At 37.0% G+C, this 23,001-nt stretch overlaps 1 protein-coding gene across 6 annotated transcripts in view; it reads left to right on the top strand.

Moving 5' to 3' along the window:
* Positions 1–23,001, top strand: part of CACNB2 (calcium voltage-gated channel auxiliary subunit beta 2) — a 240,308-nt gene that overhangs the window by 208,355 nt on the left and 8,952 nt on the right. For all 6 annotated transcript variants that reach the window (XM_041486777.1, XM_041486770.1, XM_041486787.1 and 3 more), the window contains 4 exons: positions 2,735–2,868; positions 6,268–6,348; positions 6,631–6,689; positions 9,689–9,798. In XM_041486777.1, the coding sequence (XP_041342711.1) occupies positions 2,735–2,868; positions 6,268–6,348; positions 6,631–6,689; positions 9,689–9,798 (384 nt within the window). The remainder of the gene's footprint in view (positions 1–2,734; positions 2,869–6,267; positions 6,349–6,630; positions 6,690–9,688; positions 9,799–23,001) is intronic.

Below are 23,001 nucleotides of genomic sequence, written 5' to 3'. Positions count from 1 at the left end.
TAGAACACACCTTAATCTCTTATTTTCGGACGGCTTTAAACATGTGTTTACTGTTAAGGCCAACTTTTTCAACAACTGCATTTTTGTAGTAAAATTGTCCATCAACTCGACCTATGTTGTAATTTTATAGTTAAAGCACCTGAAATGCTGTGATATTATTTGCTATCAAAAAACCACTTGAAGATCAGTACATGTACTTCCAGAATGTTGCCCAGAATTTAGAGTTAGGAGCACAGATATCACCTGGATTACCAGCTGACTGATGCTACCCATCCTCTAATTTTCATTGCACTGAGTCATTTCTTCAGACGCTGTCTTTCAAGAAACATGTTTTTTCTAGAGAAAGAAGGAAATCTGTTAAAAGTTTATTCAGTTACAGTAAAGATTTGGAAAATATGTATGGATAGTGCACATTAACTTATTCTGTGATAGCAAGATTTTGAATCTACAATAACCTTTGCTAATGATGTCTTAAGAAAGGTGAAAGAGGCATAGTTTGTGTCTAAAACAAGAACTCAAGTGACTTTGAAACACAAATTATTATTCCCACACCTCCTCTCTTTGAAAGTATAATCAATTACAAATACATCAATTATTTAATAAGTTGAAGATTACTAACTGAATAAGTTAATTTCATTTTTTACTTTGAGTCGGAGATGGGTTTTTTCAATATAAAATAGTGCCACCAAAAAACAAAACCAAAACAAACTCACAAACAAGATGAAGAACCAGTGAAAAACAAATGAAAAAGAGGCTAATATGCATTTAAATAATCAATATTGATATAGTAAACAATCCATACAGTCCTGTTAGGCCACCAAACTGGGTAAGAAAAATGCTGAAAATTACTGAAAATACCCCAATGAACTAAAGATATTTAACAGTAAAAGAACTGTCACAGGAGATGTTCCATACTGTGAAGACTGAGAATGAAAAAAGGAGATACTGGTAACTAGCTGATCAAATTCTGCATTTCTTTCCTTCAGGAAAAGCTTAAGGTAACTAATTTTTTTTGCTGACAATTTTGGTTGAACATAGTAACAAAGAGTTTTAATATGTCTTATTGTGAGTGATTTACAGCATCTGTGCTGGCCTGTATTCAAGAAAAGATAATATGCTCTTTTTATACTTATGGAGAGGATGACGGAACAGTGTTGCTAGAAGAAAATGTTACATGATTTCTGTGGCTGTTTTTAGGAGTAGATTGTAGAAACAGGATGCAGATCTACTCACTGGGTTTTTCCTGGGAAGGACAGACTCAAAGGCACAGTAACTCAGGGAATGTCAGGCATCAAGGCATTAGATCTGTGGCTAATTCAAATGGGAAAATGTACTTTATGCAAACAAAAGAGATCGCTGCCCCAAGTATCTGTTCCATCAGTAGCTGCACATAGGCTTGACAGAAATATTTATTTGTTACATAATTTAGTAGCACATGCCACTGTATTAGTTGATGTCCCACTCATGAATCAGATGAAATCAGGTCACTAAGATGGTTTCATAATAGTTTGCAATGATTAATTAAGGGTTTGGATAAAGTCGATACAAACGATTCTGCTTACACATCTATTTAGGGTTAGGCTCAGTTCGACATCATGGCATGGCAAGATAAGTGTGTGTTACCAGAGGGAGTGGAGAGGTGGGTAACACCTTCACACATGAGGGTGGTGATGTATGACTGATTATGGTTCACTTTTGTGCATCTACTTGCTTTCTGAAGACAAGTTTAAACCACTACTTAAGATCAGGATTGATTGCTGTAAACAAGAAAGGTTTTGTTGGTTTTGTTTCATTTTACCTGTGGTTGGCAGGTATCTTCTCTACTCAGCATTCAGGATAATACAGCTTTGTGTTTTGAAAGTGTATTTATTACTGAGTCTGTGAGGATTCCTTTTGAAACTGTTATTACTTACTTGCTAAAAACCACGTAATTTGTGGTTATGGTATAAGCATTTTTTGTTACATATTCTTTTGGGGTAGAGATTGAACAGCAACGGTTTATTGTATTCACTTCCATTTTACCCTGCCTACGTCCTGACTCTTTACATAGGATGCACGTCTCTGAGCTAAGTTGGGATAAATTTCCTTTCTTCTGCTATCCATTCTTTCCAGTTTTCACTATTAGTAGATCTATGTTTACTTATTCATAATAAATGTACCTTATGAGTACAATGCATTTTTATTTAAGAGATTAAAAATGCCAATTGTAGTCCATCCTGACATAAATGTAGATAACATTGTACCAATGTCTGGCTGATTTTGTCATCAAAAGTGATTTTTCTTCTAATTCTTCATTTCCCATAGACACAGTAGTGACATTTCAAATTTCAATTGATAATACCCATTTTCAGTTAGTGTTCATTGCTATAAAATAATCCAAATGTTGTTAACCAAGTTATGTTGTTACATTGGTGGAAGTCTTATCTATTCAAGTGAATATCTTGGATTTACACTGGTGTAACAAGAACAAACTTAGCCATTGGTCTATTTTGTAAATGTTACAGTAGCTGTTACAGATCGCCTTCTGTCTTCCAATCCTAAAGTACTGCACCTTTAAATTTCCCCCTTGGTTTTATTGTGTTTTTTTTCTCATGGTCAACATTTATTTATTTATTTATTTATTTATTTATTATTTCTCTGGACAGTTTTATTTCTCTTTACCTGTTATTTCCTTTTTAACCTATCTTTACTTTCCCTGTCATCTGATAATTCTGAATTGTTTGTCTGTATATAGCTGTAGACATAGATGCCACTGGCTTAGATGCAGAAGAAAATGATATTCCAGCAAACCATCGCTCCCCCAAACCCAGTGCAAACAGTGTAACATCACCCCACTCCAAAGAGAAAAGAATGCCCTTCTTTAAGAAGGTAACACCAACTTCCAAGCTCCCATCTGTCCACCTGCTCACCTGCACTGCGTCGCATTTCTAGTCCTGTTAACTGTCTGCGTCCTTTGACAAGCCAATAACATGCATGCTTTGTTGTTCTTTGTTTCTCTTCCATGCTGCTGTAGCTAAGCAGAAGCAGAAATCGGTAAGTTTATATCGACATCGCCTGTGTTTATCCTGCCACTGGCATCATTAGCATTATAACTCCAGATTAACAATGCAGCTATTCTAGAGTTAAGGATGAAGAGATGTGTTGAGCTGATAGTGGATTCATTACAGGAAAACAGGCAAAAGTTCTGTGTGTCTGTGAAACTCTGCTACATACTTATCCTTTTTGATGGAATAAAAGGACACACTTAGCAGGCCTAAAATCTTTGAGAAGATTGTTTCTAGCATTGTAACGCACCTCTCTAGTGCATGTTTATTCTTTCTATATCTTACTAAATTTTTTTTTTCTTTATTATTCAGTCTGTTGAAATCATTATTGGAATCTATCAGATACTCGGTTTGGACTTTGGAAATAAATTGTCAAATTTGTTCTATTTTTAATTTAGTCTATACTTAAGCTTCTAATTCACTAGGTGCAAAGTCTGCAAGTGCACAAGACCAATGGAAAACCTCAGACTTGTTTTGACAGTTTACTTCAGGTTTTTCCTATTGTCATGTATAAATTATCAGCCAAATGTTCTTGCCATCCATCAGCGAGACTTTTTTAGTATCTCAGCTATTGGAAGTGGTACTGGTGGTTCCCAGGAGAGCTAATGTCTCTCCACAGATAACCTAGATAACTACAGAATTATGCAATTGGCATCCTGTTGCAAAAAGCTGCAGTAGGTTTCTAGGGCCTTTGCTGGAAGAACTTAGCAAGACATTAGGTAGCAGCTAAACTATGAAGTGAAATACCACATTTTGACTTTTTTGTTTTAAAATCTGTAGTCTTCATAGCTCTCATTCATTTGGTTTTAACCACTCACTTAAATCTACAGGTAATAACCGACTGTTATAGTGCTTAAGCAGTGCCAAGTGACATTGTTGTCCCTGCTGTGGGTGCTCTTGTGTTTAATAAGTAGATCTTTGCTTCTGTCTCTCTTTTCTTGAGCTCTTTTACATAGTATTGAATCCTTCTCATTTCCAAAGTCACTGCTATTGGCTTCAGTTTGGTCTGTTAAGCCTGGTGTAGAAATCAACAGCGGGTTCTTACTTCTGAGTAATTTCTTACTTAATCATATTTTTAATTGGATAACACATGCTGACATGTATTGGATGCTGTCTGCATAAGCATCTTTCAGAGCTGCAGCTTCCAGATGAACCACCTTAGATCTGAATGAGGGTTAGTCCCACATCTTTCTTTGACTCTGTGGTGCCTCTTTTCTTCCATATCAGAGTCATTGCTAGTGTTAGTGGGGTTTGTAATACTGACATTTACATTATGTACTGGATGGCCATCCCAAAGTAATCTACATAGCCAAATCACTGAGTAAAAGCCCTATGTTCAAACCTGCCAGTTTTTATTCTGAGTTCATATTTGAACTTGAATCTGCAGTGAAAGCTGTATAGTTCAGTGCCAGTCTCTTAGAATATATTAGATTCTATACTGCTAAATTAATGAACTTTAATGCTTCCATTAGATAACTTCTACTCAATTTCCTGCTGACAGCTTCATTATTTAAAGCTGTAAAAATTAGAGGAAAAAATGCCCATTGCAACAGAACAGAATTTAAAAATACCCCATATTCCATCAAATAAGGTAATTTCTATGCTTGCCCTGATTGTCAAATAGCTAGTTAACTTCTAGCATGAATGCCTTTGGTTAAGTCAGCCACATTAAGACAAAGATCTGTTGCATCAGGGCACTCATGCTAAAAGCACTTGCACAACTGTAATGAATTTTTCTTCGAATCTGTCTCAAATACGCTTATCAGATTAGTAAAAATGTTAGCAAGAACAGTGGAGGACTGCTTTTGGATACAGGCCCAGCCTAATTGCAGGGGTTTGCTTTGAAACATGTTGAGTCAGATTCTGTACTGTGAAAAATAAATTAATTTCACATGCTTATGATGCCTTGGGCACTGGTCTTCATTCTCATGTTATTAATTATCTTGTGAAACTACAGGTAACAAAAAATAAATTACATTGAGGAACATTCACAAAAATATTTTCTGTGTTTTAGACTGCTTTAGACTGCTGCTTGTGTAGCATTGTGTGCTGTCACTGTATAAATGTCTGTCTTTGTGGGTTTGTGTTTTGGAATGTATATACTTATTTTAATGTTATTGCGAAACACCTTGGGATACATTGAGTTCTGGAACAATGAACAATGTCTGTATTCTGTGATCTTGACTGATGTATTTGTACCATGTAAGCATTTGAAAAATAGATCTGGCATTTCTTTTTCTGTAACACCCACACATTTCTGGGTTTGGATTTCAATCTCCTATTCCCAAGACAATGATAAAGCAAAACTTTCCTTATGAACAAGAAGCTCTTTCTGATTAGACCTCATTCATGGTGATATATATTGAACAGCCACTTACTGAAAAAGAAAAAATACCAAACTTAACATTTTGTTTCTTTTTATATTGTGTTATGATAACAATATAAAATTTTTGCAACCCTTAAAAGGAGGCAATCTATTTTATCTCTGTATGCTAGAATACTTTTTTAGAAATTTTGCATGATACATCAGTTAATATTTTGGTAAATATGGTGCTACCAGAATCCATTCTTGGGTGGTGACAAGAACTTCCCAAAGTGGAAGAAATGCTATCCCAAGCTCTGCTTATGATAATTTTCTATAAATACTAACTTGATCAGTCATTATTTTTATTTAATTTGTAATTGAATTGTGGGTGCAAATGTGGATGTCAGACTGAGTGGTGCCATCGGAATTTGCAGTGATGTCACAATGTTTTTTCAAGCAGTGGGAAGATCTGAACATTTAAAAAAAAGATGCATTATGCTTTTCTAATCCCCTTTTGTTTTATTTTTCTCTTTTATAATTTCCTATATAAAATTCCTGTTGAAAACAGATGTCACAGCTGTAGAATTAACGATTTCGATTCATTAGTTGTTGGAAATAACCTTTTCAATTTAGCAGTTAGGAAGTATGCGCTGGGAAATGTGCATGACCCAGAATAAGAGTTTTTAACTATCCAAAGTATATATAAAAACAGTAGGAAACCTTAAAGTCAAAGAAAAGTTTTTTCAAAAGAAATCCCTGGACCTCTTATGTCCTTATCTTGTGCTACCATTTCCTGGGAAAAGTTAATGAATTTGAGATTCCTGTGACATTACTGGAAATTCAGAGTTCCTAACGCTTAAAGAGTGTATAACACTTTCTCTAGGTGTTGTGATGCTGAAAACTTTTTCTGTTTTGCAGACAGAGCACATCCCTCCCTATGATGTAGTGCCTTCTATGCGACCAGTAGTTTTAGTGGGGCCTTCTCTGAAGGGATATGAGGTAAATGATTGTTGTAAATAGTTTCATTTTTTACAAAATACTGTGCTTCATTTGTATTTGATAATTTATAACATAGGCAAACATCAGACAGTTTTTACTCCTACTGAATAGCTGCTTATTTTTATTTTACTTCATCTCAGAATTGAGATTAAGAACAAATTGCATTCCAGCCCCATTGTTTGGATACAAGATTTATTGTCAGCTTTTTTTCTATAATATTCTTAGCATTCAGAATTATGAATTTTCTATGCAATTATTAATTTGTTGGTTTTTTCCTTCTAGGTAACAGATATGATGCAAAAAGCATTATTTGATTTTTTAAAACATAGATTCGAAGGGCGGTAAGTACTTTGCAATGCAAATATACTTCAGGTTCCATTTGGGTATTACCAGGTTTTTCAGAAATAATAACATTGGACAAAATTAGGAATCACAGTTAATTCCTTGGTCAGTGGATGGGAAGTTTCCTTGACCGAGCATGCAGAGGCTGTGTTGCAGTGGGAAGTATTCTGGGGCATATATTTATTGAGAGTGGAAAAAAGGATGTCTTCTTCTTGAGGACTGTGACATTCACACTCCAAATTGGTAGATATTTATCTACAGATTAAAAAGTGATTTTAAATATTTTTCAAGTGATATCTCATCAATGCTTCCCAGGTTTTGAGCAAACGGAAAGAGCCACGGTTTCTCCTCAGCTCTACTTCCTCACTTGGCATCCAACTCAGAAAGAGTGATATGGGATTCAAACTATCTGGTGTATGGGATTGTCAAACTTTTGATCACTCAAGATAGGAGCTTGGTTTGACCGTAATTCTGGGCTCTGTAGTGGGAAGTTTCAAAAAGAGTGGGATGAGGGGGTGGGGCAGTGCCCTATCTTGCTGAAATACACTCACCCTTGGCAGCACTCGGGCTGCACTTGCTGGGTTCTGGCCCGAGTGGTTGCAGCACACTCGGCTGTAACACATGGGATTTGTATTTGAGCCTTCAGGCATTACTGAGGCACAGGTGTCAAATGATAGTCTGACTCTAAAAGCAGTGCCCTGGTCTATAACTCCAACATCACAGACCCATGGAGCAGAGACATGAGATGCATTCTCCAGACATGATTATATTGGTATTGGATCAAGCTCCAGATTAATATGTTCTAATGGGTTGACATTGGGAGGAAAAATTGTGAAAACAGGAAGATCTTATAATAAAATCTGTAACTTCAAGCAATGTTCTATTTAGCTTGGAAGTGGTCAGATCTGTAACACTATTCTGTGTGTCCTGCTGCTGTCAAAACTTTGAAGAGGGAGCATGAGGTTTCTTGTCAATAGCTTCAATTCTTTAAAATATCACGCATAGTGGTTTAAGCTGGTGGATTTTCTCAGTCAGAATAATGATGTCAATACCTAACCACTTTAGTAATCCCTATTTATATTAGTTAGGATTGGCAAGCCCTGGATAACACACCTTCAGAATTGGAAGTTAACAAAACATCTGTTGCAAACAGAAGAAAATTACTGCATCTTTATGTCTTTAAACATTTTAGAGCATGTCAGATTTTCAGTTGTAGATCCAACTGTGGCAGGGTGAATCCACAAATACTCCAAACAAAATCTGTGTCTATAGTAGCAGATTTGAAGCATCCCAAACTTCAGTAGCTATTGGAATCATTACTTAAGGCCCTGAACAAATTTGCACCAGAGATTCTCAGGTTCATGCTACTGCTTTGAGCTGCCACACTGTTGTCTCTACTCTCGTTGCAATTATTTTGCAATATGAACATACACACCCTTTGTTTTGATACCAGACTTGGCCTTCCTGATGTGACATTTCTCAAAGACATGAAAATGTCCTCAGAAAGATAGTAAAAAGTCTTGAAATTAAGAATAGTATTTTTCATAGACAAACAAACTGATAAATCTGGCGTTGCTCAGGATACCATAATTTGATTTGAAATGGCAAAAATTTACTATTGCCTGTAGGAAAAAAGATCAGCAGAAAAGAATCCAAATCAACTCAAAAAACCAAAAAGTTGTAAAAGTTTGTACTGTCCTTCCATTAGCAAATAAAGAAAACTAATAAGTATCCCAATATACATGTTTGATTTAATTTTAAGACAAATGGCATTATCTGTGAGGAGCTGTGCCACAAAGCTTTGGTTATGCTTTTAGCTTAAGTTCAATCACCCCTAGATTTCCAAAATTATAATACTAATCAGTATTGCACACATAATTCTGTTTTTCATATTATTTTCTGGTTCTGTGACATTTTTTAGATAAGTGCATACACATGTTGAGTTCATTGGGAAATGGCCTATTGGATTACTTTTCAGATGAACAAACAGCATCTGATGTGCTTGCTAGAGAGGAGCCCTCCCACTTCTCAGCAAATCCATTTCCTCTTTTAAATTGCAAGTAAAATCCTACAAGAAAGAAGAAGGGAATATCTTCAGTCTGATTTAACTCTTAGCACTGGAAAAATGTGACCTCTAAACCTCATTAGACCAGAGAGTTTGAAAAGGATCTTAAGGGTGCATTTTGACCCTGTAAAACAAAATAAACCAAGGTAACTGTTTTCCTAGGAAGAAGAATATGCAGAAGGTTATGTAGCAGGTCAGCGCAAACAACTGAAAGTAACTTCTTGGCTCTTCTTTTCGCATAAACACAAAACTGAGCCTGCCAGATAGTCAACCTAGGCTTTTCAAGTATGTGCTTCTCCAAGTTACAGTTCCTATTTTTAGGTGCTAGCATTTCACTGCTAGCTTGAATCTTTCTGGAAAATTATAGGTAGCTCTTGCACTCTGTTAGAAAAACACATGCTAGTAAGCTGAACAATAAAAAAGCCAAAAAACCCCAAACCAAAACAAACAAAAAAATCCTCAGTTATATTGCTGGACTCATTTCCCTAATAAGCCTTACCTTTACCATTTAATTCTGCATGTCCCTACATGTCTTACACCCATGGCTAAAGTAAGCCAGGTTGTTGTTCACTACCGTTCAAGAAGTCAGGGAAAGGAGAAACCAGCCTGTTCATACTGGGGATACTGGTGAAATGTCAGACCCTCACCAGACCTGGAGCCCCCAGGGAAGTCCCATCTTCTGCAACAATCCCTGACCACCTCCTGCCTCCCTTCTCCCCAGGCACGTGTAGGAGGATGATTTATCAGTAGTTATTGTAGCCGTATTAAGTTAGATAAAGTTTTTTCTCTGTTCACATTGGGTGAAGCATACTGTGCTGCTGAGAACTTATTTTCCTATAGTCTTAGCCATCTTCTAGTGTTAAACGAGACTTCTCCCCACATCCCTGAAAGATAAATAACATTTAGTGCTATTTTGCTGTATTTATTTTGCAGTATATCAATTACACGAGTCACAGCAGACATCTCGCTTGCCAAACGCTCAGTGTTAAACAATCCCAGTAAGCATGCGATCATAGAACGGTCTAACACGAGGTCAAGCCTAGGTGAGTACCTGTAATGATGCTATCTTTAAATTGCCTGTGAAGTATGCTACTCTCATTTCATATGTATGAGCTAAAAATAGCCTTCTCTCTGCTGTGGGAAAATCACAGTTCCCATAATTTAGAAATCATTTTAAAAATCACTATCAGGTAAACTTCCTATAGTGCTGATTTTGGTTGATTCTGCTTGTGCTCAGTTTTCATGTTTTGCTGTTGGCCTCAGTGGGGAGAGGCAGCCATCCATATAAAATCTGAAAATATGTTATTCTGGGTAAATATTTGGAATTATATGAATATTATTGATATTATGCATTATTTTTAAAAAGATTACCAGTAGTGATAGCTACTGACATGAAGCCTGAGAAAAATTATTGAAGTACACGTTATGAATTTTGTATCAGTTTTAACTAATCGTAAGGTTGGTACAAACAAAGGAAGGATGCAAAAGGGAAATGTTTTTTCAAAACTGTATAGCTACCTTCATAGCCTAAATATCTCTCATCTTACATGAGTCTTTTTATATGGAAGCTTGTCCAGTTGTATCAATAATTAAACATTTATTACTCAGAAAAAAAAATAAGCTTAGCTGGGAAGTTGTAATTAAATATAACCATTTACAGTACAGGTGGCTGCACTGGAGCTTCCCATTGCAAGGTGGCCTTAGAGTTAGGAGGAAAAGGTGATTATTTTGGAGTCTTAATTCCTAACTTCCTTTGCCTTTCCTCTAGAGTGAGATGTATCCAGGACTCTGCTGCTGTCACTGGTGCATTCCCTGTGTAGAGACACCTGGAAATAGCCAAGAGGTCTAGGGGAAAGTTTCCTGTCCATGGCAGGGGGCTGGAGCTAGATGACCTTTAAAGTCCCTTCCAATATAAGCCATTCTATGATTCTAAGATGAATCCTGCCAGGAGTCTATATCTACATACTTGTGTAAGGCTTGACTGAGATACGGGACAAAATCCCATAAACCCTGCACAAGTCCCCAATCAAGTACCAAAAAAAGGGGAACTTGCTACATCCCAGGTGAATACTCAGTCATGTTTCTGCCTTATAGAGAGCTCCAGGTCCCTCTTTGTAGCCTTTGATAGAGATTGGTTTCCCCTGAGCAGCATTACATCTTGAAAAACTGTAAATTTTATGAAACAAGAAAGTAGTTTCATTTATCCTATTAAATAAGTTCTTATCAGTTATACACCAAAAATTTTCCAACAACACCTGAACTGTGATTGAATATTTAACATTTGCCTAATATAGCAGTACTTTTTAGAATAAGCTTCTCCACCTTAAAAATTTTTACTTTCCTTTTTTGAAAAATTGTTTCCTAAAACCTTTGCTTCTAGCTATATGGAGGCTGTGAATTTTTGCTTGAAAGTGGTCTGTAGCTTCCAAATATGTCTTATTTTAGGTGTTTTCAAATATCAAAATGCAGTGTACTGTAACAACATAATTAATATCTTTACACACAGAATATTCTTCTGCGTGAATTTCAGTCTTGTCACCAAAAACTGTTTAATAATCTAATGAAAAGATAAAGTATCACTTATTTTGACCAGGACTGAAAACTGGTAATAAGTATGAAGGTCAACTAGTCATGGAACAGAATCATGATGATTAAGTTTCCAGCCTCAGCAAAGTGTGTGGAATTTTGCAATACTGTACAAATATATGCAGCAAACATATGCAGCAGTGAAAGCATATCATTAGTTTCTCATATATGTGAAACACCTATCACAAAATTCTATACAGGAAAAAAAAAATCAATAAAAATTAAATGCTCTTCTTGTACACATTTACCATCTTTACAGTAGAACTGTACTCTTGAGAGCATCAGCATTTTTTCTTTGTATCAAGGTACTTTTTTAGATGGAGGTATTTAAAATGGGAGTTCTGACAGAACCTCAGTTTGGGACACCCAAAAGATGACAGTGTTTATACATATATGCAAATATGTGGATAGATAGGTAGATGTGTCTCTCTAATTTTTGTAACAGGCCTGTTATTAACTAAGATTTCCTGCTACATATCAGATTTTCAGTTGAGTATAATTGTTCTGAAAATTACCTGATTTATAAAATAACTTTGAAGACCGTTGACCAGAGGAACTGGGTCATTCTAGCATAAATTTAGGGAAAAAATTAATTTTACATATGCTAAAATATTCTCAAACCTTTTTCTTTCAGAAGCTGTAATACTTCCATTGATCTAGTAATCTAGCATGGCTTTGAAATTTGGTAGTGAACTGAACAAAATTTCAGTTACATTTTTCTGGGAAATTTTATGAAACTTATGAGAAAACTTGATCAAATTATTAGAAGCTGCTATTAACACATAGTAAGTTTTGCATCTGAATTGCTTGAAGACTCAGCTTTCCTTGGCAAGATCCAGAAATGATGCTGAGCAGAACTTGCTCCCAGCAGACTGAGTCAGGGCAGCCAGGCAGCACTGAGGTGAAAAGATGCTCATCTTTCAATTTACAGTCCCTCCTTTGCTATGCAGCATGGAGAATGGAATAAAAAGTCATTTGCTTAAAAGATGTTCACCTGGAGGAATAGATGGCTGGCCAGGCTAAGGCAGGAAGGCACGTAGTGAAAATCCATTATGGGAAAGGTTGGGCTTATGGAGTAGGAGATTGGATAGTCAAACCCACTGATAAAGCACCTCCAGGCCAGTGCTCTAGGCATGGGATAAACCATGGGAGGACAGAAATCAGGCAGAATTCAGGGAGGGAAGTGATGTGGCAGCAGTGTTGGGAGGAAAACTAAAATAAAATAAACTGGAGTCAGAAAAGGTAACTGCTTTTGTAATACAGTGGAAAACCCTTGCAGAAAGCAAAAGAAATAAGTACAAGGCATGTTACAGCCTGTTCCCTTGTCTATCTGCAATGTACCTCAAGGCAGAAATAAGAGTCTGAATCAGAAAACATCATTATAGTCTGCTGGTAGGTGACAACACACCAGTGCTGTGAGTATTTAGTTGGCTGAAGTAGAAGAGGTGAGTGGTAATATCACACTATATAGTGGATTTTTTTTTTCAGTTTGTGTGATGAATTTTCTATAAGTCAAAAAAATATCCTATTAAAAGAATATTTTTAGTTTTACAAATTCAAGCAGTGCAAAATAAAGGTTAGGAAGTGATAATAAGAAGGTGAACTGTGCAGCATTTTAGTATCTTTAGGTTATGTATGCTGTGATCCAGCCTTTGATCAAATATTTACAGACTACTTTTCCTCTAGTCCTCTGCCTTAATATTCTTGAAAAATGTATAAAACAGTGTGGGGAATTGGAAGCAATGCAATTTCCCCAATGCAATAGTGGCTTTTGCTGCTTCTGATACAGAACTGCACAGTACTGGATTAGTTTTTCTCAGACTTTATGAAGACGTCTATGTTTTCACAGTGTTCTTTGTATCCTTTAAGCATCTTCTGTAGAAAGACTGAGTGTTGCAGCTGAAACAGAAGTTCAAGCTTTGGACCTGACAAATAATGGTGTATACCATCAAAATCAGCATGTTGCATGGTAATGCACTGACATGGAGAAGGGGGATGGAAAGCAGGCAGTCCTTTATGTAGTACTGGAGCTCCTGTTGGGAGCTTGTGAAATATCAGCCTTGTGGATCCTCATTCCCCAGAAGTTCTTATTTTAGGCTCTACTCTTTGCAGACATTTAACTGGGGAGGTATTCTTTTTATTCCCAGCCTAACTCAAAGAATTTTATCCTTCTCTCAAATTAGTACTGGTACTCTGTACTGACAGTACAGAGCAGCATCAGGAATGTCCTGAGTCTTAGTACTGACTTCTAAAAGAAGCTTCAAGGTTATGTTCCATTTTGGAAGAAAGAATCCCCAGGAATCAGGATTTCCTGCATTTCTATTCTGAATATAATTTTTACTGGTAATTACTCTGAAGAATCAGACACTACATTTCTGAATATTAATCCCCCTGAATTATTCATAACTTGTGATTATTCTTTCTAATTCAATTTTCTCTTTGGAGTATACATTCGTATCTTCCAGTTTCTCACCTAACTGGGATGTTTCAAAGGGAAAAATCATTTTTTTGCATACACTACCAAAGTAAGCTCCACAAAATAGCCATAAATATTTTATGCATTCTGTTTTCAGAGAAAGATTAGAGCCATGTGTTCTAAATGAGATGTGAAACACGTATTTGACAATGAAGAGAAAGTAAATTATTCAATGGCTTCTTATCAGTTGACAGTGTATGGAGCTGAATACTGAATGAGACAGCAGCCCTAAAGGAACAGCTATATTGTATGTTCCTGAATGTGCTCTCTTGAAATACAGATCACAAAAGATTTGATTAAGGAGAGCTATTTTGGCATTTCATATTTTATCAGCATTAGCTTTGCAGCCAATAGTATTCTGTACTACTGCAAGTCTTATAGATACATCATTAAATCAGGACTCACATCACATTAGTTCTTTTCTAGTATCTGCTGCAGGTCTGCTTATAGTCCTGGAAAATAATTTATTTTTCTACCTTCATTTTCCCTTCTATAAGATGAAAATAATAGAGTCTTTTCCCCAGATCACTGATGGGGGGAGGAAAAAAATCATAGAATTTCAGCAAATACTAAATTCTAAATTTGTGCTGGGTGGGTTTTTTTCTGTTTTTGTTAGGTTTTTTGTTTGTTTTTGTCCAGACTATCTACAATGACTTAGTTCTGGCCTATTTAAAACTGGTATTTATCACCAAAAAATTTTGTTCTTTTTAAGGAAAAACAGTATTTGTTTTGGTTTGCTCTGAAAGGGCTTCCAGGCTGCACAACTATGAGATGTGGGGAGATGAGTTGCTCTCTTTTCTCTCCTCCTTGAACAGTCATTGGCAGGTGGACAGAGATCTGTGTGGTTTATTCCCACACCTGGTACAACTTAAAAATGCCTTTATGCAAATATATATATACACATATTTGCTGTATATATATAATATGTATATATATAGCAAATATAGCTCCCCAGAACTGCTTTTTGTTAATGCAAATCCTGCCTTCCTTCCAGATTCAATGGAAAGCTATTTTTTTACTCATCAAGCTTTTTGTAGTGGTACCTCATACAGCCAGGCCACTGATTTACCCCTCACTTATGATCACGTTTGTGAGCAGCAGTTGTAACTGCAGCAGAGAAGGCTATTTCTTAGACTTCTGAAAATATTTTGTTGGTTTTTCATTATTTTAATAAGTGTTCTATCAATTACTTAAGGTAGTAAAAAGGTTCTCTGCTTGATATATTAATATCAAATACTTTTCTCTGGGAAATAAATGTACCTTATTTTGAGAACTCTTCCTTATCATCCAATACAGGTCTGCAATGTTGTACATAGCACAGAAAACAGTGAAGTGGACACCATTCTTTGGAATGATTTAATAGACAAACCAGAATTAATTTCAAAGAGACATACACCAACAATGTGATAATCAGAAATAGGAATAGCCACAAAGAACTGGATTTACAGGATTATGAGGGAGTCTCAGTCAGCTTATAATGCTACACACACCTATCGATTGACAGTTTGCTTTTGTAATGGAATCAGTTAAAAATAGGCTTGGGATTTGACTTATTGGAAACCAATGCTGCCACTGAATATTTAGTATAAAATTAATGTTCTCGAGAACTTTTTTAAAATAGTGTCTGGCTCATAAAGATTTAGATGGATAGTGCGGTCTTATTCCTCTCTGTCCCAGTTTGAAACTGGACACTCTCTAATTAAGCCTGTTTTGATGTAAAGGGAAATGTTTGCTTGTCAATATTGTTACATGTTTTAACATGTGAGATGTTAGAACTAAATTGAAGGAAAGGGTAAATTTCTTTAGAAGCCTAGAAGAAATCTGTCATTTTGAACAGATTTTTTCTCCAAGAATGTACAGTACGTGGTTAATTCTTATTCATCTGAAAATCAGCCCCAATTGGCTTAGTTAATTCTTTATATGGACACATGCCATTTGCAGAAACTGAATCAGCTTTGTGCTTCTGCTGCATTTCTTTGTCTAAAGAACCCAAACCTTTTTCTGTGTGTGTTACACTTGTTATAACCTTACCTCATGCTGTATGCTTTGTACAAAACCTGATTGTGTTGGCTTTTTCCATTCTTTGCTTCATTTATGCTCTCCCTTTCCAGATGTTTTAGGTATGTATACAAGCTTGCAAATTACTTTTCCTGCTGTTTTGTGTTCAGTGCTTTATTGTACCTGACAGAACCACCGTGTGTTTCTCGCATCTGGCTCACTGACAGACAAAAGCCGGTCCTGTGCTGTGTTGCTAAATCTTTCCTTTAGAAAACCTTGCTGGTTTTCCTTATTTAATTTCAAGTAATTCTAAAAATAAAGTTGCCATTGACAAGTAAACACTACAGATTAGGTATCCCATTGTGTATTTCTGAGATGTGTGCACCTAATCTGCGTGTTCTAACACAGACGTGTGACTGGATGTAAAATGTGTCATTGTCCTTATGGTAAATTGATTGCCATCACGTGCCTGGGAGTGTTTATTTGCTTTCCATGTGCATATGCCTGTCAGGCATTACATGCACCCAGTTTGCATGTGCAATTGAGCACCTACCTTTGGAAGGCTGTCTCTAAAAAGTGTATAGAGCTTCCATTCACATCATTAGGTTGATACCGTAAAGTTTTGTCTTCTGAAAATGAAATATAAATGCTCAAAGAGATAGTTGTGGATTAGCTGTGTGAATTTCAGCCTTGTGGGTTTTTTCCCTTGATATTTATGTGAGAAGGCAATTAAATGCTTGAAACTATGGTAGCAATTTATTTGTTAATTATATACATATGTATGTATATGCATACATACTGTATATTTTATACATATATGATATTACTATGTATTTTCCATGTCTGGTAATTTAATGACAGTTGTGCTATAGGGTAAGTTTCAAGTAAAGGCCTCCTCAATTATAAATCAAAGATAAATTTAAGAGAGTGCTAGCAAGGCCCCGTAAAAAACCTTCATTACTTACAGAGGCTAAGGAAAAGGAATGCAAAATTTGGACTGAACCAAGAGTGCATTTCCTTCCCAAAGTCTCAGAGATCTAATATAGCTCAAAGAAAATAAAGGAGATGTTCAATCTGTTGTGGAAAATCCTGATTGTCCCTTTATAATTTTATGTTCAAGATACTTGTGACAAATGTCCATAACTCTCACTCTCAAGTGTTAAATATGTTAATCTGGTAAACCTGGACCTTCCTTGAACCAGAATGCAGTAAAATAACAGCTAAAAGCTTTTGAGTTTTCATGAGGATGTAACTATACTTCTTTTTGCGCACAAATGGAGAAAAAGTAGCATGAATTTAGTGAACCCGTTGTAATTTATGAGTCTCACATGTCCCAAAATACTGTTTTATCCTGCTGGAACAGCCTTGATTTCCTCAACATCTAAGGTCAGAGTTTCCCTAATGAATTCTTTAGGTAATTCTGTATTAGAAGTTTGTTACTAACTTTCCAATATTCCAGCTTTCAAATAAGGTTTTCATACAGTATAGGCAAAGGACTTGAATGAAATTTCCTGAGTGTTTTCAAAGGGTATATGGGGGGAAAAAAATTCTTCATTTCTGTAAATTAGAAATAACTCTTAGCGACCACTTCCTATATTTTGTTATGATACTATGCAGAAATACGTGTGATTGATAATTACGTTGAAGTAAAACATGTGCTCGAAAAAAAGTAGTGTAGCAATGTGTTAGAATAATTTCTAAGGTTATGGATATCTTTGTAATAGACAGGATACTTGGATAGGTGAATAAAATATTTTTAGCTAGTTAGCTGTTTGTTCAAGAGTACTTGAACACTCAAGTGCTTCCCTTAAAGCTATTCACACTGTAGGTTGAATTGATCAAGGCTTTTTCTTTGTCCTGGGCTGGTGGAACTGATTAAAGTTCAGTAGTCTGTGTCCCCATTTTATTCAATACTAAAAGTATGCATTGTTCAACCAGAGCGCAAAGAAGTCTGAGTTCAGTTCTGTTCTCTGCTAAGAGAGGCATGGACTCATCATTCCCATCACCATGACAGGGCTATGATCACCTTTAGGGTGGCTGTTGGTTGGTCCTGCTGAGTCTTACGCACTTTGCATAGTAATTAAACTAAACTTTCCCTGGAGAAGGAACTGGAATCCATGTGTTTTGCCTCCCACTCTGAGCATCAGGCTGCAGAGTCAGAATCTCTCCCACTCAGTGAATACGCAAATGTTTTGTGAGTGGCACACCATCAGCAGGAGGGGTTGAATAGCCAGGGATGGAGTAGTTCCGTGTCCTGTCTGTGAGAAAGGCTGAACATTTTTATTTATGTTTGTTCTGAAAAAAACAACAAACCATGAAAACGCTTACTTGGTGCCTACGTGTGGACTAGATCTGTAAAAGCCTATAGCACTGCTTGGGGTAGTGAGGCATGGTGCACAAATACCCAAGTTATTGCCAGCTTGACATGATGATATCCATTCTGAACTACGCAGAGACACTTGCTTTATCCCCTGGATAAAATAAATGGTAGACTGCTTCTTTGCTCAGTTTTCTTATTACAATTACTCCTTAACAGAGTGTAAGGGAGCCTGATGATAGGAGCAGTGCTGTGCTGTGCTGCTGCATGGCACCTTCTGAAGCTGCTGTAGTTCTTCCTGGCACAGTCATTTCAGTGCACCCTTGTACAGTGCTCAGCCACTTGTGTTACTGCTGCAGTCTGCTGCTTTCAATCTTTTCCATTCATAGGCCATTAAAATTTACTTCCCGTTTAAACTTGGCAGAGGAAGCATCATTCCATGAATGCTATTGTTTTGCTAGCCCAGAGAAATGAGGCAGGAAGCAGACATTTTTATGTGCCATTTAGTATTTTTAAATGACACTATCTGTTTTATATTTTCACATAATTACAGTGCTACATTTCAGGAGATGTTAGTCCACTATAAATAGATCTTGGTTTTGTTCAGGTTTCCAAACATGACATCGTTTCTGTCAATACCACTTGGACGTGTGTGTACGTTAAAAGCCATCTGAATTCTGCCTAAACTGAGCCTCAGCAGGCAGGAGGAGGAAAACCCTGTGTTCCTGCAGCACCTCACCCCACAGCTCCCGTTCAGCAGAGCCCAGACAGGAGCTCCAGGCAGAGCAGCAGACATGCTTCTCTCCTTTCTGCCTTATCCTTTGCAGGAGCCCCATCTGTTAGGCATGAGTAACACATGCAGCCACTTTTCCTGGAAAATATTGTCATCCTCCCACTCCCACCCTCCTCTTTTTATGTAACAAGCTAGTGGCTAAGGTATTTGGTGGAGACCAGGGAAATCTATGTATATTCACTAAACAACATTTAGGTTAGACATTTGATTAAAACACCTGTAATCCAGTCATCTTTTGACCAGTTGCCTGAGGACTAAGCTAAAGCATTTCTTCCCTCTTGCTTATGTTTTTCAAGATCTTTTCCTTCTTAGCTGGATATGCAGGAGCAGAGGCACAAAGCATTCTGCCCCCCAGCGCTGGGACACCCCATGGTGTGGGGCGGATCATGCAATCCTGCCTGGAGACTGTGGGACTGAGGCTCCCTGCCTGGGGAAGAATGGAGACTGCCCAGCCCAAGCCCCCGTTCACTCCCTGCCTGCCCAGAGCAGCATTGCTGCTTGTGGGGTGGAAAAGGAAGATGAAAAGAAAGAGGGCAAACACTTAAACACCTGTGGGGTTTCTTCTTAGCTGGCTCTGCTGTGCTCAAACCCCTTGTAACTTATGGGGTCACCCCCGTAGTGTCTCGGCCTCGTTGCATTGTTTGCAGGGTGCAGCCAGGGCAGCCTGCTCTGGCCTGCATTCTGCTTACAGCAGTACCCCATGGAGACACTGCTGATTTTTCACTCAATGTGAAGCATGTGTGTACACACACACGCTCACAAATTAAAATTTAAAATTTTAATTCTGTCAGTCAAGCTCATGATTTTGTTTTCCTTAGAGACTTGTGTGAGCACAGCTCAATAATTATCACTTCCTATTTTTTTGTTATTTTCTTGGATTTCAGATAATACATTTAGCATGTTTTTTTTGGTGCAAGCCCTTCTAGGTGGTTTTAAGGCACTGGGATAAAAACTACATTTTTTTCTTTCACCTTTGTTATGGGAATCCTGAGGCCTACCTTAAACTTCTCATTACTTTAGTTATAGTCATGGAGTTTGGTGGTTAATTGTTTTTAAGTAACTTGTAAGTTATTTATTTTTAAATAAAAGTATTAGCATAAAAATCATGGCTACTGATAGCTATTCTCCTTAATTTATAAAATTATTTCAAAGCCAGTTGTGTAAGGTGTTGCTAATCATTTTGTATTGCATACATTGACAGAGTTGTGTTCTTTTCATTCCATATGTCTGTAATATCAGCAGCCCTGTTTAAAAAATCTAGAATGCTTTGTCTCTGTGCCTGTTGCAGTTGAAATCATAATTTACCTATCAGTTTCAATGAACAAAACAGAGCCACCGATGCCACAGACAGGAGATAAGGTCAAATTTAATTGGCTATAAAAGTCGTACTGTGCTCAGCTGAGAGTATGTGAATTTCACTGCTCCTTGTGAAGATCAAAATTTCTTTGCTGCCTCTAAGCAGTATTTTGTGCTTCACTTGGGCCTTTGCAGGCCAGATGTGTGTCCATTTTTTATCGTGTCCCTCTCATGGAACTGCTATTTCATCAGGGTCTTGCTGAAACAAATTGCTGGCAAAGGCACTGCTCTGTCACGCTGGGTCCCGGTGACTCGTGGCTGCTGTGGATGAGCCCAGGTTTGCAGGAGGGTTGTGCTTCTCCACCTGTGTGTCATAGAGAAGGTTCCTGTCCCATGGCATTACATAAGTGACCCTAAGCTCCACCACAGTTCATCATGTTTAGTAGTGAATTGACAGAGATAAAGTGTTGTTGTGTCTTTGCCTGTATTTTAGGGGAGGTTATTGTAGTGAACTGGGAAAGGTTTTTTCTTGGAATTCACTTGTGAGGTCCAACTGGTATAAAGAATATTTCTCTGTGCCCATAATGGGATAAGTGATTTACTTGTCCTTTCATTACACTGAATTTCTGTTCAAGGTACAGTAGTGATATTGGTAATTTATATTTGGAAGTAAGTTTAAATGTGCTGTATTTAAAGTTCTCTGGGAGATGTGTACTTATTGTTTCTTAGAGCTGACTTGTTATCGTACGGAATAAATAGTTGAATGCTCCTGTCATTTAAAATGTGTTCACTTTCTGGTTACCAAGGAGACCATATGAAATAGATTGTAAGGGTCACTTTAGAATTTGGTAGCTGATTTCTGGGTTTGAGTGTTGTAGCTGGGGTGTCAGCATCTCATGATGATTGTCACAGTAATTCTAATTATTTTTATGCCTTTCATTATGATTGGCAAATACAATTTATTGGAGTTTAGTGTTATAACTTCACTCTTATGCCTCTCCAGTACATAAGAAGGGACATTATTATAAATAGATTGTATTCATGGAGGTGGAAAAATTGCAAAGCTATTACTGTGCTGCTTTGAAGATACCCTACTGTCACTGTTCTCAGCTCCCTATTTTAACTACCAGCGACATTTATGTTACTATCCCCACATGACTTTTTGAGTTATTTGCTTACTTTGGGCAAAAGTCTGAGATAATTCATGTTGAATGTCTTGTTGAGAAGAAGTTTTTACAGGTAGAGGATTTGGTTTGTGAGATTATTGCTAAAAAAGAATGAAAACCAAAGCAGTAGCAGTGGTTAAAGCCTTTGTCATCTAAAAGGAGCTACTGTTATGTAAGTAATTGCAACAATCTTGTAAAGTTGGAATTCAAAGAAGATTTCAAGCAAAGTGAAAGTTTTTCCAGGAGCTAAAGAAGTACTCTAAGGAACAGGAGATCAGGACCTCTTCAGCTATCCCTGTGGCATTTTTCCCATCCATTCCTGACTGAAGAGGCAGAGGCACATGTATTAGTTCACCAGTCATGCAGTGGAGTTCCTTGAACTTTTGTCCTCTACTCAATTTAAGAAAACTAGGTACTGAAATACATTTTAATTGGCAAAAAAGATCTCTCTCCATCTGCAGACTTAAGTGGAAACAATTGGTTCACAGGACCATAGTTACTTGCAGCTATTGCCCTGGGTGTGTTTCACAATAGAACATACCCTGAGGTAAACTCTGCCCTGGCAGAGGGTGTTTCAAAAAGTATAGCAGAAAATCTAGTCCACAGAGATGTGTTCTGTACTGGCAGAAAAGTGCTGCGAGGAGTGTAGAAAATACTGCTTCCCCAGACAAAATTATGATACAATGGCATAGAGACAGATTTTGCTGGTTATAAATTGTCTTGAACAAAAGTTTTTTAGCAGTCTGGAGTGGTCTTGAAATGATACATTAACTAATATTGTTATACTGACCGAAGTGTTTAGCCTGGTTTGAAATTGCAGGAAAGCAATCTAAACTCACCATCAGAACAGTGTGACAAATTATCTCTGATATGTTTATTCTAGTTGTCATTTGTACTTAAATTAGGGATAGATTATTGACTGTCTTCTACTAAAACTCTGAGACAGTGGTATTCAGTGATTTCAGCAGTATTTCTGTGCAACAAAGTTGTAGAAAATGCAATTGTGAATGTGGCAAGAGCCATCAGAAGTTCTGTCTTAAAAAATGTGGTCCTAATTCAGGACTGCAGCGGGACCACAGAGCTTTTATTGACCAGCAGCAAAGCATGCATCGATGTTTTCCATGCCACACTGTGCACATCTCACAATGTTCACTGCTGTAAAAGACTGATTGTATGTGCTCACCCAAATCTGCAGATAATCACAAACAGCTGGAAGTGATCTCTAATTAATCCAAACCAATGTCTACCTCATCCAATAAAGGATATCATATATAGATTTTCTGATGACCATTTAGATGTTACTTTGTTTTTAAAATGACCATAGCAATCACCTATTGATTTGGAACCAAAATACTAGCTAGGATGCCTTGATCTCTCTTGGAAATTTTACAACCTTTTTATAGTACCTGATTTATGCAGTTGCTATTCTAAGATAGAAAAAATCAATCTCATCATGTCTCTTGAAAGAGACCATTTGATGTAGAAAACTCCCTCTCTAGCCAGATCAGGTAGGTTGTGTTTTCAAGCAAAAGTTAAGCTTTTGTCAGCATAATAGCTAAAAGACTGATTATGTAATTTCGAGAAACTCTCTATTAAATTTTTGGTACCTCTTCT

This window comes from Pyrgilauda ruficollis, unplaced genomic scaffold (assembly GCF_017590135.1).
Source record: "Pyrgilauda ruficollis isolate IOZ18807 unplaced genomic scaffold, ASM1759013v1 scaffold12, whole genome shotgun sequence".
Taxonomy (NCBI): Eukaryota; Metazoa; Chordata; class Aves; order Passeriformes; family Passeridae; genus Pyrgilauda; species Pyrgilauda ruficollis.
The sequence above is the reverse complement of the archived record's forward strand: the minus strand, read 5'-3'. Positions and strand labels throughout refer to the sequence as shown.